A 15,795-nucleotide genomic window follows, 5' to 3' on the forward strand; every position below is an offset into this window, starting at 1 on the left:
AGACTTAGACTCCTGTTGCTATGACAGTTAATTTTAGAATTCGCAATGTAGAAATAGGGGGCTAAATAACTCAAAATGTAAGAAACAGCAAGTGGTTAAGCTGGTCTTCATGGTGTTGGTTGTTGAGCTGCATGCATTTTGTGGTGCCTGTAGGCCCAAGTGTTTCATTTTTAATGCAGTGCAAACTTGAAAAATTAATGAAACTCCACATTATGTATATCCAATAATGGTTATTGACATCTTGCTTTTTACGTACTGAAGTAAATTTTATGCATGCAGAGTATTTGCAGAGTATATGATACATGTTTTTTGTGAGAGAAGACTCTGTTAAATTACAGTTTTGGCCGGCTTGCCTTCTTTATGTGAAAGAAGGATGACATTTGGAGGAATATGTTCAATATTTGGAAACAATATCTTCTTGCAGTGTCAGGAAAAACTATAAATGAGGAAAATGAGGAAAAAAATAAGGAAAAAATTCTGAATGAGGAAAAAATCTAGTTTGTTCATATTGCTTCTGTAGAGATATATTCTAATGGAACAGATGCATGTTACTTAATGAAACTGCATTTAATAAGAGGCCTTAGATTAACATTTGAAACCCTAATTGTTATATTTCCAGTACAGTGTAGTGCTGCCTACTTCTTTATCATTCTCCCAGATGAAAGAATAATTGATACTTGAATTTGATTTAAAATGGAGCTCTTTTTTTAAGGGAAATTCCAATTTTATCAGTGGCATTACATTTATCTCTTGCACTGCTGCTTTCTGCCAGAATACAATTAACACACTATGAGGGCCCTTGTGAATAAAATAAGGGAAACACTGTAATTGCCTTATGTTCATTCTCTTTATCTGTTGTTCTGTATGAAAGCAAAAACATTATAGCAATGGTGGTGTTTTATCCTGAAAAAATACTGATGAAGGGATGTAGAGGATCCTTACCTGGAAAGGCTCTGTCTCCTGCTTGTTGGTTTATTTCAGTTCTGGACCCCTATTTCTGTGGACTTCTTGTTTATCTATGACATTTTTTCCCTCTGAGAATGTAATCATTCTTGAATAAGAACAATAATGTTATGAAAACCCTCTGAAGCTCAATGACAATACAGTTGTAAAAATGTTCCAGCAGAACATCTGAGCAGGTGAATTAATCCTCCTGCATGTGCATCTGACATGGGGCTGGTGCTGTGTTTTTTGCTAGGCTGCCATCAGTGGTGGAGTGCAAAGTAAAGGACCTCTCAGTTGTTATCAATGACTGCAGGTGTTTCAGAACATTTTATGGGGACTCAGATATTTTAAGGTATTGAGTGTCTATAGCTTTCCATAATGTTTCTTCAGTGGGAGTGTGCCATAGCTCTTAAACACAGCGTGATATTTTCAGTTTTTGCTTTCTACTTTCTTTTAGCTTAGCCTCCAATAATAGATTATAACCTCTAACTCTTAAATAAATTGCCTCAAAAGATGGTTTAGTGGTGTCCTGTATCAGTAGTTCTGGTGTCAAATAATTCAAATAAATAAGCAAATAGTAGACCTTTTAAATAAATAGCATTTCTGAAAACTGAAATGTAGCTACGTTTTTAAAATAATTCCCAGTTGGTCTCTGAACTTTGGCAATATTCTTCCTAGAACTGAACTTAAAATAGTTCAACAATTCTCTTCTCTTGGATAATAGCACTTCTTTGCTGTTCCCCATGGGGGTTTAGTGTGTTGACTGATGATTCTTCAGCATAGCTTCCCTCATTCTCTATTTTTTCACATCTGTGTCCAGTGTATCAGTTCAGGGCTTGTCTACACAACATACTGAGGAAAATTGATGCAAATCAACTAAATGTAGGAATTTAGAGAGGGCAGCTTAAATCCCATCAAGTCTCTGTGTGCACTTTCCCATTCATAATTAAAGTGGCCTCCAGTGAATTTAGTTTAATTCACTTCACAGGCAAGATGAGCCAAACAAAATTAAGGCCACATTTTATTCCCAGATGAAAGTGTTTGCAAAGAAATTTAATGGACATGGACAAATCCAGTTAAATTAATTTAGGTTAATTTTCCTGAGTTCCATTGTGTAGACAAAACCTTAGTAATAATGCCTGATTGGAGCTTTTATCTCACGTGTTTGGAGACCCCACATTTTATAATTAACATATAAATACCCCACTTTGCTGTCAGGTCTAGTGCATGTTACCTTTTGTTAGGTAGTTATCATCATTTTGGCTGCTTCAGCTAATGCCTTTTATTTCATCACTGTAACTACATCTGCTGTCAAGATCTTATCCATCCAGCAACTTTTAAAAGCATTTTTTACAGATTTTGCAGAACCGGTGATCACACTGCCTGGGGCACCAAAGCAGCACAGTCTTATCTCTGATTTGGCTAGGATTTTGGCACGTGCTTAAAATTAAGCACATGGTTCTGTGGGGTTTTGAACCGCTACTACAATGATTTGTATAGAAATGCTTTAGATGAACGTGACTCAATATACACTTACAGTTTATACCATGCTGTTACAATTTTATAAAACATCAATGAAATTTTCTCATTGCACATACTTTGTTTAGCTCTTTGTGAATTGTTCCATTTTTCTTCAGTGTTTGGTGTCTTGAACCAGTATTTCTGTTAGAATTTAGAGTCTAACATTTTAAAGGTTATTTTTCTCCCTGTAAAAAGTATTAATTTTTCCTTTTCTGCCAAAAATTAATAGCAGTCTAGTTGACAGGGAAGAAAACAAGACATATGTGCTGGAAAATCACATTGACATGCCATTAAGTTCCTTTGAAAGGTACAGAACTGTAGATGTAGAGAATAACATTACCTTTACGTGAGCTGTTAACACTTTACTTAGTATGCGTTGACCATGCTTGCTTCACACCAAAAAAATTAAATGTATTTACATTTTTAGTGACATGGTCATATACTAGTGGTTTGGTGTTTGTTTTTTTTTTTTAATAAAACCACTTATCAGATGTATAATTATCATCAGCTTAGTAAAGATGTGTGAATTCCTATAGCTAGTTCTTACATGTTTTACCAACGGAGTGTACGTTTTAAAAAAATATGTCAAATTGTACTGAGGAAAAAACCCTGTCAACTAAGCTTAGTATGTTGTTTAGGCAATCTTACAGATACACTGAATCTTTTTATTGATACACTGTATTCTATCCTCAATATTTACATACAAAGATAAGCATTTACAATATAGTCTATATTTTAATATATGCTACACATTTGTTTATTAGAAAAGCAGAAACTAGGGGACTTTTTTTTCCAAAGAAACAATTTGTTCTTATGCCAATTCTTCACATATAATCACCATGACCTTTGAAAAGGGGTTATAAAATACTGCTGTGGTTTAAGGTGTTGTTTTTCACTGATGTAAATTGCTATATAAACTCGTTTTCAGGAAGAATCTCACTTTAAAACTTCTGATATTTTCTTTCCATCTGTATCTAAACCCCATTCATATGTGTATGTCCTATCACAGAAGTAAGAAAATGCCTATGTGTGTAAATTGCTTATATAATTTTTAAATTATATTGTATTGTACTTTACATGTACTTAGGTAGCTCTGTTTTTTAAAAATAATTCAGTCTTTTCTCCCCAGCTTCTAAGGAAAGACTGTTCCTGGTACTTCTGTCTCAGTATTACAGAAGAAGCTTCGACAACTTCTGTCTTTTGTTTTTACCTTCTGCTTCCTTTTTGAATACTGGAAAACAGAAACATGTTTGTATGAGTAATCGTTTCTGATTTTTCCAACTATATCTTTGACGCAGACCTGATTATATCTGTATAGAAATAAAAATATACGTATCTAAACATAGAGATAAAAGTCCCTAGCTATTCAGGGGAACACTGAAACAAAGCATGATTGAAGCATTGCTCTGAAAACAAAAACTTTACTGAATTGAGGTCATAGTGTGTTAAATAATCATAGAAACCTAGAATGGTTTGGCTTTGAAGGGACCTTAAAGATCATCTAGTTCCAATCCCCCTGCCACAGGCAGGGACACCTTTCCACTAGACCAGGTTGCTCAGAGCCCCATCCAACCTGGCCTTGAACACTGCCAGGGAGGGGGCAGCCACAACTTCTCTGTTAAGTTAATCCAAATAAAGGGTAGGGAGAAGTTTCATGTTGGGAATAAGGTAGTCTTCCTGTAGGCAAACCACAGTATTCACAAGATTGTGTCTTCATTGGTGCAAAACCATTAGAAATTCAATGTCATTCCTTTTAGCTACCCTTGGCAGAGCATTATCTTTCTATATTTCAGATTGGTCCTGTTTTTTAATATATGATCACCTTTTACTTGGGCAACAAATGCTCTGAACAATTAACTACGCTCACATATACGTGGTATTCCTACTAGGCAATCTGAAAAGCTGAGTGCCTACATTAACTGCCAGTTCCCTTAAAGCTGATGTTCTACTAAATAAACCTTCTTTAATGGACTTGATTGTTTAATTACGGTTTTTCCCTTAGTTTTTTGTCTTGTATATGAACATTTGGCAAAGTGTTACCTAATGAAGAGTGGAATAGCTTTAGAAATGTAATAACCAAATAAAAACCTCTCTGGCTTACTAAAAAACTGAAGTCTCTGTGAAACCGTAAGTAAATACATTTTGCATGCAGAAAAGAACGAGAAATTGCACAGCCTGAGCTCAAAAAATTTACATGTTTCACTAAGAAGAAATGGTCTTATTTGGTGCATTGGTTCAATGTTGTGATATTGTCAAGATTGTCGAATTACAACATTCTCCATCAAATACGGCATGTCAGAAAGAATTACTTTCAAAGTCTGGAGCTGTGCACAAACAGGGCCTTTCTGCCTTCACAACCAAAAATGCAAGCAGCATAAACATTCAACACAGGAGTGGTCTGCACTTAGCCTGTACGTTGCCAAACCTGCCGAGAGGAATCAGTAATGTTAATAGGCATTTAGCCTTGTCACACTGCAGGGAAATTAAAAGTGTGTGTTGGGGGGAGGATCTGGTTTAGTGCAATTGGTGAGTGTCTTTCCGCTGGCTTCGTAGAGCATTGAGGCTAGGCATGTTACTGATGGTGCTTTTTTCATCCTTTCTTTGAAAATTATGAAAGATCTTAGCTGCAGTTTAATCATTATGTCTTCGTGAGGGTTTGTCCACTGGGCACTGTTTGTGCACTGTTTTTTTCTGTTCCTCACTTCCGTTTTGTCAGCTATTTGTATTCTGGAGGCATGGGATTTGTTTTAACATACTTGCTTTTGCTTCTTTAGTTAGCCCTATGCATCTCTTTGCACCTGTTTGGAAAAAAATGTCTTCATGTTGTTTAACTGGATGAAGCTATTTGATTTTGAAGAAGTCAAATTTAGATTCAGATGAAGACTGTTTACTTCCAAGCATGGCTCAGTTTTGAGAGAAGAGGTACTTAAAGGAGAAGAAAATATCAAATATAACTGAGGCTGTATTAAATTGATTTCAAGTCCTATTAACCCATCTTAACATTTAGAAGCAATCAGTACCTTTTCTTCAAATACTTTAAAAATGCTTTTTCGTACAAGATACAACAAATTATCCCCTTTCACTGCCTCTTGTATTTGCATTATATAAATAAGAAATTATTTAGGGAAGAAATTCGGCTAGAAAGTGAGTGAAAACCAAGGTCTTCATTGTGTTTTGAGAGTCAAGATGTTTCCATTTACATTCAGCTCCAAGTGCTGTTTGTGTATTGTGTGTGACACATTTGAAAGGAAAACTGCAAGTATGTATGTGTCTCTCTACTGTTAACCACAAGAGGAGTGATGCTTACTGACAGGTGGGTGTAATGTGGATGATTGTGTTAGATCTTATCCAAGTGCCTGTATTTAAAGTGTAAATTGTTAATGCTTTGACTAGCCATCTGGAGCAAAGGTGGTGGTTTTGTAGGTGAGGAGAGACTATGTTCATTGGGTGAGAACAGTAAGTCTGGTAGCCATCTGGCTTCTGAGTCACTGCCTCCTTCTTTACAATTTATTTTCTTTTCTTGCTTAGTAGTTCTTATTATTCCATCTGGGTGGGTTTATACAGCTAATAGTAGTTTTCTGGCAAAGACAATATTTTTTTAAAGACTTCTTTTTTTTTGGGGGGGGGAGGGTGGTTTCTTGTGTTTTTCCCCCCCTCTAAATTCTAGAGAGCTGAGAAAACAACTCCCTCTGGGGGAAAAAAAAAGTGCTAGTTCAAATGTATACAGGGAGGATCCTACCAACTCTGCTCCTTGCTTTCAGCGTGTAGAGCATGCATAGTTCAGGCTTTTTGTAAAGGTTTTTCTTGAGGGTGAGGTATTACAAGTAACAGCCAGACCACTTGCCATCTGTGAAAATTATGACTGCAAAATGGGGTAGAGAGATGATGTTTGCTGTACGAAAAAAAAATAGTACATGGTTAGTAGTGAGTACTAACAGTAAAATACTGCTATAGTAGGAAACCTAGTATTTGAGTTTTGGAGCGGATTTTTTTGAGGGGGAGGGTGTTTGGGGGGTTTCTTGGGTGTTTTTGTCTTCTTGGTTTTTTAATTATAGCTGTTAATATTTGTGGGTTTAGTAGCACCACATTCAGTTGATAATGTTTCAGGGACTGTTGTGAGGCCTTAGCAGTATATCAGGAATGAGTTTCCATAGCAGGTTGCTCCTCAGTTGCATGTGTAGCAGAGATTTTAGTTGTCTCTTACAGCATTGGATGTGCTTAATTTAGCGCTGTTGAAATTTGGAGTTTGCATGGAAACTGTGCAGGAGTCCAGCTCCAGTGAGCACAGTCCTGTGGATCTTATTTTGATTTTAAGTAATTCAACACAGTGAACCAGTGTTACTTCAGGTAATCAGTGGTGGGTTTGTTTATTTTCTTTCATTTTTAGTGTTCATTAACATGTTTCATTATTGATTCTTCCATCTTTTCAGACACATCTGTCTGAGTAAACACTATTAATCTATGTTGCGCTGTTAATTTAGGCCTGATGAGTAACAGGAAGGATTACATAGCATGGATATTTTTGTGCAGGTGTTCTAAGCACAGTAGCAGGACCCAGAGCCTAGAGAATTCTATAGCATAGTGCACAGGTATAGAGGGAGCGTTCAACTAGAAACTGTTGTCCTCACACTGTCATGGATTTGGAAGGTCTGGAGCGGGTGTGCTTCCTTGGCTTCCAACACAAGGCAGGTGTTTTCTACCTGTACAGCTGTTTATCAGTATATAATAGAACCTGGATAGTATTTAATCTTATATGATTGTTTTTCAATGGCTAGCCTTATCTCTGGCTCTGTTGCACATGGGCTCTGTTTTCATCAGCTGTTAACGCACAGATATTACCAGTTTTCTATATGTAGACAGAGAACTTTCTGCATTGCCGGAAAGAACCTCTTTTTGTAGAAAAGATCTTCATAGGCAGCTTACATAACCTTTGCTGGGGTGACTTAAGAATGAAATGCATCTGCTGACATGGTTACTTTATGGATTCTGATAATCATGTAATCAAGAGGGAATTGTGAGGTGATGGATGATGTCATAAATGCAGAAAGAGATTGGTCTTGTCTTCTGCTGTTAAAAGGATGGCTTTTCAATGCTACTGTTGGAAATACTGAAATAATGCTGAGACTGAAACAACTTATGAATTGAGTTCTTCAGACTGATACACACTTCAGTTTTCCAAATTTATGAGCCGTCTAGCCCCCACGCATAGTGACTGTACTTGAGTGCCTAGATGGTGCATTTTAAATTAGCAGTCATTGTACTACTGAGTCACTTTTGATTGTTATCTCAAATTCACTAATTCTTTGTATCATTCACTTGCAGCAGGTTCTTTTACCTTGATCCATATGTTTCCATCCTGCTGGTTAAGACTTATTTCCTTCTTTGTCCTAGTCACTAAAGGAATTAATTGTATTCAGCTTCTTGTGATCTTTTTGTATGGATGTTAGTGCTGTTTAGTACAGTGGATCTATGTATGAGAATTTTTTTTTTAATAAAAGTAGCATATTTGTCCTCCATTTGCATTGAAACAGAGGAAGGGCTTCAGTTGCTACTAATCTTAGATGACAAATTTGGCCATAATCCGCTAAGGTAGTTCTTTTCCTGAAGTGTCTGCATTTCTTATTAACTAGCCTCCTCAGTATTTCTAGCTTTCCTTGTGTTACTGCATCTTCATTATGTTACATTCTAGAAGTGTTTTTCTTGTCCAGTGGTGATCCAGATCTGCAATTTGTGGTCCTTCACCGGACTTTCTCCAGTATGTCCATGTCTTTCTTGTGTTGGGGAGCCAGAAATGGACATAACACTCCAGATGAGTCTCACCAGAGCTGAATAGAGGGGAAAGGATCACCTCCCCTGCCTCAACATAATGATACAGTTGTATAAATAGTATAAAAGCATAAATGTAGAAGTGGTATAAAGCATATAATGGTACAGTGTAGGGGCCAGAAAACTGTGGAGTAGGGTTAGCGACAGCATGATCTGCTGTGATACTGAAATATATGTAATTGTGTAACCATGTCCCACGCACTTTCAATTTGTTGGAGTAAGTTGGGTTTTGCAGGCAGTCCTCATGGATGAGGCTGAGAAGAACCCCACCCTCCTGGGGCAGAAGGTAAATGATGTTTGTATTCTACCTGGGATAGGTACTTGCAGAAAGAGACAATTTCTAAGAAAGCAAAGGCATTCCATTTTTAAGGTTAAATATAACCAAGTAATTGCACATGGAGTAGGAATGGACGGTGTTTCATTTGGGGAACAGTGAAATCAACTGGTTTCCAATTTCTTTCACAGTTTGTTTCTCTGTAGCTGTGGTACAAGCATGAGCCAAACAATATAATCTGCTACCAGTAGGAAATCTCCATGCTAGTCCTTACCCTTGGCACGTGGTAAAGTCACAACTGAGCCTGTGAGGAGGAATTAACAGGAAAAATCTAATTCATGTTCCAAGGTAAACTTTGACCAATGATGAATAACAAGCATGAAAGTAAAACATACCCTTTTGCTTTTGTTGTGTATCATTTAACTTCATCCTGGTTTTTTTGCTTTGCACTATTTCTGCAGCAGTGCAGGCCAGGGTAGAATATGGAGATACCTTTAGCATAACTGTGTTTTGAATGTCGGCTGTCTTAATAGCTTGTCTAGCACCAGCTACTCTTGAAGTGCCTGCTTTAATTTTTATTTGAGATTTGTAGAGAACATTGCCTAGAAGGATGGGTTTCACATTTTCAGGAACAAAAAAAGTAGATACAAAATGCAGTAGGGCAGATGTGTTTTTGTTAGCCATGGATCTGGCAAGAAAAACTCCCATGCCGGACATTGTGTCACATTTCACTTGAGGCAGAACATGATCTGCCTTCCTAACAGGTCCCTTGGTGATTGTGCCCCCGAGAGAGTACCCTGGTAAGATTGCCCCCCACAGACTGTTTAAAAACACAGTAGAAACTGTACAGTAGCTACAGTATTGGTCATCAATAAATAGCCATACAGCATTGGTATTGGTGTGATACTGGTTTTCACACAGTAAGCTGCTGTCGCTTTGCCTTGGGACAGGCAAATTGTGGCAGGAAGGAAACCTGGCATTCTCCACTTGTGAGAAAAAAAAAAAAAAAAAAGTTGGTGCTTTTCTCTTATGGTTAAGCTGATATTACATAGTAACTACTTTAGAAAGCCCTGGATAGATGGCTGGGTTGGGTGGGGTTTTTTTGGGAGCGCGGGGACGTAGATATGAAGGCAGTACAGACCTTTGTGTATCCTGATTGTGTTATCTAGTACTCTAATTGTGTCTCTCAGAACAGGGGTGAAATCCTGTCAGACCCTTCCTTTCAGCCTCTTCCAGCTGGGCCTCAGTTGGTCCAACTGTTTATACTGTGTATTTGTTGCAGGTGTTTCTGATCTGGTTGGTGGAGGTGGCTTCTCCACTGAAAACTCAACTACAGACATACTAGAGGAACAGACAAATAGAGGAAGCTAGAAATATGCCCACTACCCTGGATCCTCTGTACCCATGGCTCCAAAATGCTAGAGATGGACCTTGAGTCTCTCTGAGTGCTTTCTACTATAGGCTCCAGTTGAGGCTAAGGGCTGAACTGGCCTAAGGGCTACTGCACATACTGTCTCCTGTTTGATCTGTTCAAAGGCTTGTCAGTGCTCAGGACACCCAGTAGAGTGGAGAAACTATAAATTACAGAAGTGGTATTGACAAGGCAAATAAAAGAACAAATACTAAGCTCTGTTGTATATATGTTAGTATTAGTAAGTAGAGCAAAAGAGCTCTAGGCTAGCCAAACATTTAAATACTTGCTCAACTTCAGTGTATGAGCAGTCACAATGATATGATGTTTGTGCTTTGAATGAACAGTGCTTGTGTTTAGCTGGATCGGAGTCTTCAAGCTGCAGAATTATTTAGAAGCTGCTCATAAGAAAAATCAATAAAAACACAAAATGTTAAGAAAGAGAAAACCATCCAGTGTGAGGGATCAACAGCGTCTAGGCTAAGGTAGAGATGGATGACAAATGCTGTTTATTTTAATACTGTAACTTGAATGTTTTAGCAGTCTTGTTTGGGGAAGAGAATAAAAACGTGGTTTACATCACTTTGGAGTATATTCTAAAATCCTGTTTCTTTTTTTTCCGTGGCAGATGGATGCCTTCTAGCCAACCAGCAAGTCCTACTGCTGCTGCATGTCTGGCAGCATCTCTGAATGATCACATGACACTTGATATGGATGCAGTCCTGTCAGACTTTGTTCGGTCCACAGGGGCAGAACCAGGTCTGGCAAGAGACTTACTGGAAGGTAAGCTTTCAGGACACAAGTATTTCCAATGTTCACTGCTTGCTTAAAGGAAGAACCAGTCATGAAAAGAGAGCTCTGGTCTATGGAAACAGAAATTTCTTAGTACTTTGACTAGTAAGTCAACTCTTGTAATAAGCTGACCATAGACTGTACTAAGGTAGGTGTTTTCAGCAAAAGCCTTAAGTTCTCAGTGTTAGATTGCTGCATTTTAGGTTAACAGTCATGCCTTAAAAGTATATGTGTCAGAGAGAGAGGGGAGGGGGCTTTAGCTGAATTTTGTCATTTTCAGCTGCCTGAAAGTAGTGGTAAGTGTTTCGGCTTACTGTTCAAAGCAGCTTAGTCTGAAATGGACTTACTGTAAAGTGATAGAGAAACCAGGGATATTTTTGGGACCCAGTGATTAATATGCATGCCTGAACTTCATGGTATGGCAGTCAAATGGCTGTGTTGAAAAACATGCAAGAAGCCGTATCAGAAAAATAACTGGGTCTTTTTATTTATTTTATTGTAGTTGTTCTAAGTGTATAAGCTTAAAAGTGGAAAGACACCTTTGATATTTGAAGGCATTTTGTAATAGTTGTTTTTGTTCATTTCTTCTGAGGTGGGCTAACAACAATTGTGAAGATGGGAAGTTAGAAATGAGTAGGTGATATCTGTGTAAAGTTGCAGGGTGGTTCTTGTGGGCTTGATACATGCACACTGGACTTTTTCCCTGAAAGTTTTTTTTGTTAAATCTTAATATGCTTTAAGGAATTGTGTGTTAAATCAAAGTAACAACTGAACAGCCACAGCAAGACCTAAAAGTATGCATCAGGGTATAGATCTCCTTTTTCAAGAACAATTTCACTTTATCGTATGTATGCTGAAAGCTTTAAATTTTGCTGCAAGCTCTTTTTTTACTCTGAATTTTTCAGTAATAAGGAATGATACATTATTAACACAGAGGTGCACAAAATTTTGCAGCATTTCCCAAGTCATCTGTATTTCATGTGATAAAACCTTAGAATACCTAGCTGTGAATATCATTATTGGCTCACTATATTTAAAAGACCTATGTTTTGTCTGACTGATTTGATCAACCTGTCATTCTAGCCTAGAGTCTATCTTGGTCTGTTGGTCTTTTTGAAAAAAGAGTATGAGAAGGTTTTTCTCAGCAATATCAGGACAGATTGTCAGTTATTGTGCTGATAGAGCATTGCCAAAATTTGAAAAAGTGTTCCTACATATCAGAGGTGGTTCAGAAGAGTTACTTACCTTGTTTTCCTTGCTATACTTTTTCATTGCTATAAAGGATAATGCTTCCAAATAAATATCAAATAGTATTTTTCTCTGTGGTACTTCTCATTTCTGTAGATGAATAAATTCACACCATACATATTAACAAAGAAATAAGCAATGTAATTGTTCTGAACAGGCTAATAGACATATGCACCTAGCCCAAATTATTTCCTCCTACACAGGAATTTATCAAAGTAAAAGGGATTGTTGCTAGTTCTGCACAAGATGTGCTCACAGGAGCATTTCAGCACATGTAGTTGTGGCTACGTTTGGTGTAACAGTTTCTAACACTGGCGATGTCTTGTGCTAGAGGACAGTAATTGATCCAGTGGTTTCTTATTTGTTTAAAAAAGACACAGAAGGGACTGCCACCCTTACACCATTATGACTGTCTTTCGTAGTTGTCACAGTGTGTAGATGCTCTGGGCTCTGTGAGCAGCACTGAAACCTATGAAGTAACTTCTTAAAGATAAACAATATTCAGAAGAGCAACCCCCACACACCATGGTGCACAAGGCTGTAGCAAATGTATTGCACCTGGCCTTGGAATGGTGGAGTCTGTATAATATTTTCAGTTCAAAATTTGATAACAAGTGTGCACAAATATTTTTGAGAAATTTCAAGATTTGGTTGTAGTTTGTAGCCTCAAAATAACTGTCAGAGAGAACTTTAAGACAAAATGCTTGCTTGTATAGACCCTCATTTCCATATAATCACAAGTTTTGGTCAGTTCTTCTAGGGTTCAGTAGCCCTTCTCTCTTTCTGACCTGCTTACAAATTCTCTTTTTGTAACTTGCTCAGACCGAGTGTTCATATCGTGCTTCTGTGGAGTGTACACATCTTTTTCAGAGCCATTTCTAATACTGTTTCCTTTGTTCATCTTTCAGGGGAAATTTCTTGAATTTCATTATCCTGTAGACAATCAAAGAAATCAGTTTCTGCTTCCTTATCCAATTAATTTAATATATTAATTGTTTTGCTTTGATTGTCCTGTGGATGCATCAGGATAGTATTGTGCACAATGTTATGTTCTCCCTGGCAACGAATGGGCAAGTTAAATACACACTGACTGTTGTACAAATAGCTAAAAAATCTGTACGTTGCCTATAGATTGCATATAGATTTTGTAAATTGCCAGAAGCTGTCCTAAATATTGGCTCTGTTGGTGTTATTATACTCTGCCTATCCGGCTGGTAAAATCCGTGCAGTTTTCTGTTGAACTTTGTATTGAGCACAGCTACTTGTCTTGCTAAAACATTCTACTTGTTGAGCTTGACACTATGTTCCAGAAAGTGTCCATTCCTGATTTGAAATGAAGATATAAAGAGATTTAAAAAAAATGCAGATATATACACACACACGTATATTGGTTGTAATTTATTTGTGTCTAGTTCTTTTTTCCAGCTATTAGTATCCTAAAATACTATATACCAATTGCTTTTCTATCTAGTTTTGATAAGCTAAACATGTTGAGCTCCAGGTCTCACTTTCTGTCTCTGTATTTTCTCTATCATTCAAAAGAATGTATACAGAAATGTTTTTGCTATTTTGGTATACATCTTTCAAGTGCAAAGATTGCCTTTTTGCAATTACATTGCCTATGCTGCTCTTGGTATCTTTGGCCAAGTTTGCGTTAGTATTGCACAGGGAGCTTGTGGTCAAGTCTGTGCTCAGTTTGACGTTCCAAAGTTACCAATTCTAGAATTCTGTGCAGTTGCTTAACTGTTAAGGTGTTCAGATTTCACAGACTTAAAATCTTAAAGGCATTATCTCAATGGTATGAGAGCTTTGTCATGCACATCTGAAAATGGATGTGAATGCAAACTTTTAAAACTGCAACAAAATGAAAAATGGGGGGTTTTTTCCTTAGTTCTGCCTAAGAAATTAATTTTATTTTCATGACATTGCTTTGTCTGTGTTTAGAAAAGCCTTATATCTATCTAATCAGCCATTCGTTGGTGGATAAAATTGCATTAGAAATTCCTTAGTTTGTGTTTGCCCAAAGCACAATTTGTGTTTCATTCCTGCTTTTCAAATACTACTTATTGAGTCTGAAAGGGCAGTTGTAGGTTACTTGCTGTTTGCTATTTATGTGATACAGCTATGGGAACTTACATATACAGACTTGGAGAAAGTACAGGAAAAGGTACGTGGAGGCAGAAGGGGCTTAGCACTTAACAGCACACAGACCTACACTTTAGTGAGTTGTCTGTCTTACTGTTTGGGTTTTCTTGAGTTTTCCTGAGTATTGTAAAGAACCTCCCTTCCATTGCAGTTTATTCTGATAATTTGGTAGATCTATAAACAGCCCATTTCTGCTGTTAAAAGAAAACTTTGGAAACTTGAGATTACAATCTGATATGTCATATAGCTACATGCTATGATTGATTCAGTGATTTTTTTCATTCAATGTATATAAATATTTCAAAACTAAGGCCTTTTCCCAACTGTTCAATGTAACGGTGATTTTTATGACTGGATGCGTTTTGTAAATGTACACCATTTGTGTTAATTAAGCATAGCAAAGAATGTTAGATTTATAGTCATGTAGAGTTATATAACTGGCATATTGTAAAGGATAGATTATGCATTGTTTTCAAGCAGGGGTTTTGACAGCACAAAATCGTTTACCTTATTATTCATATGCATCTATTAAAGATATGTAATCATATGAGTAATCAAAGTTTATTCCACTCTGCTGTTCTATGGATGCTTAGTAACTCAGTTTAATGAAATCTTAGCATGACTTTATAGCTTTAAAGTGTGAATACTCTTCTCTTCCTTTTCTGCTCCCAGCCTTTTTTTTTTTTCTTGCTTTTGAACATCCCAATAACTGCATGCCCACTTCTGCAATGAGAACCCAAGGTAGCTGAGATCACGGAAAAAATCCTTTTGTGGGGATTATGTACAGCTAACCCAAACAGCATCTTATCTCGCTCAATTCAGGAGACTCTCATCTACCCTTCTCTGTAGCATTATACATTTTTTCCTGTGCCCACATGCCTGAGCAGTAGCGGAGTTAGCTATTTCTAGGCTGAATTCTCCAGATGATCTGTCTCCACATCAGAATCTGTGTTACATCAGAAGCTACAGTACTCTGCTCTGTTAGTTGCTGGCAGTGTCTTGTGCATAGAACACCTCATGCATGTTTTTGGTTGCTTGTTCTTCTTGGTACCTTTCTGACCTTTTTATACTGAAGGGCTTTTTCTTCCTCTTCTCGGCACTCCATGCTTTCTTTTTCTGAATGCTGTCCTGGACCACCCAGACTACTTCTGTCATTCTTTTCAGTTGAACGAACAGCTTTCTACCAGCCCTGCCAAGATTCTTAGCTACTGTTGGCTACAGCTGAGTTATTAAAATGGGAAGCACAGTTCTTTTATGATTACAGGACTTCGCAATGTTCATCCTTGTTGTTTAGGACTTGAGGGAGGATACTTGGTTGATAGCTGTTTACACCTTCATCTCTAATCTTGCAGAGACTTTGAAGTAAACACCCAGCAGGAATTACCTTTTGAGAGCCTGCACATCTACAGATAAGTGTCCTCAAATTCATGGCATCTCCAAGACATCATAAATTCTGATGTTTCTATGTTAATAATTGAGTCTACCAAAGAAGGATTAGTATGTCCGTATGCAAATAAAAGGACACCAAAAGCTATTTGCTGACTGTATCAGATAATAAATAAAATTGCGGGTTGGGGAGAATATACGAGCACCATGTATGTCAGCAAATTATAGAGTGGAGTGACTGTGACAG

The 15,795-nt window shown here is 37.4% G+C and overlaps 1 protein-coding gene across 8 annotated transcripts in view; it reads left to right on the forward strand.

Annotated features, from left to right (window-relative positions):
• OTUD7A (OTU deubiquitinase 7A) overlaps positions 1-15,795 on the forward strand; it is a 124,389-nt gene that overhangs the window by 63,836 nt on the left and 44,758 nt on the right. For 5 of the 8 annotated variants that reach the window (XM_068410107.1, XM_068410104.1, XM_068410110.1 and 2 more), the window contains 2 exons: positions 8,758-8,914; positions 10,606-10,760. In XM_068410107.1, the coding sequence (XP_068266208.1) occupies positions 10,610-10,760 (151 nt within the window). In that variant the 5' untranslated portion in view covers positions 8,758-8,914; positions 10,606-10,609. Of the gene's footprint in view, positions 1-8,757; positions 8,915-10,605; positions 10,761-15,795 lie in introns of those variants that run through there. The other 3 variants (XM_068410106.1, XM_068410108.1, XM_068410111.1) reach the window with 2 other exon arrangements.

Source organism: Nyctibius grandis, chromosome 11 (assembly GCF_013368605.1).
Source record: "Nyctibius grandis isolate bNycGra1 chromosome 11, bNycGra1.pri, whole genome shotgun sequence".
NCBI lineage: Eukaryota > Metazoa > Chordata > Aves > Nyctibiiformes > Nyctibiidae > Nyctibius > Nyctibius grandis.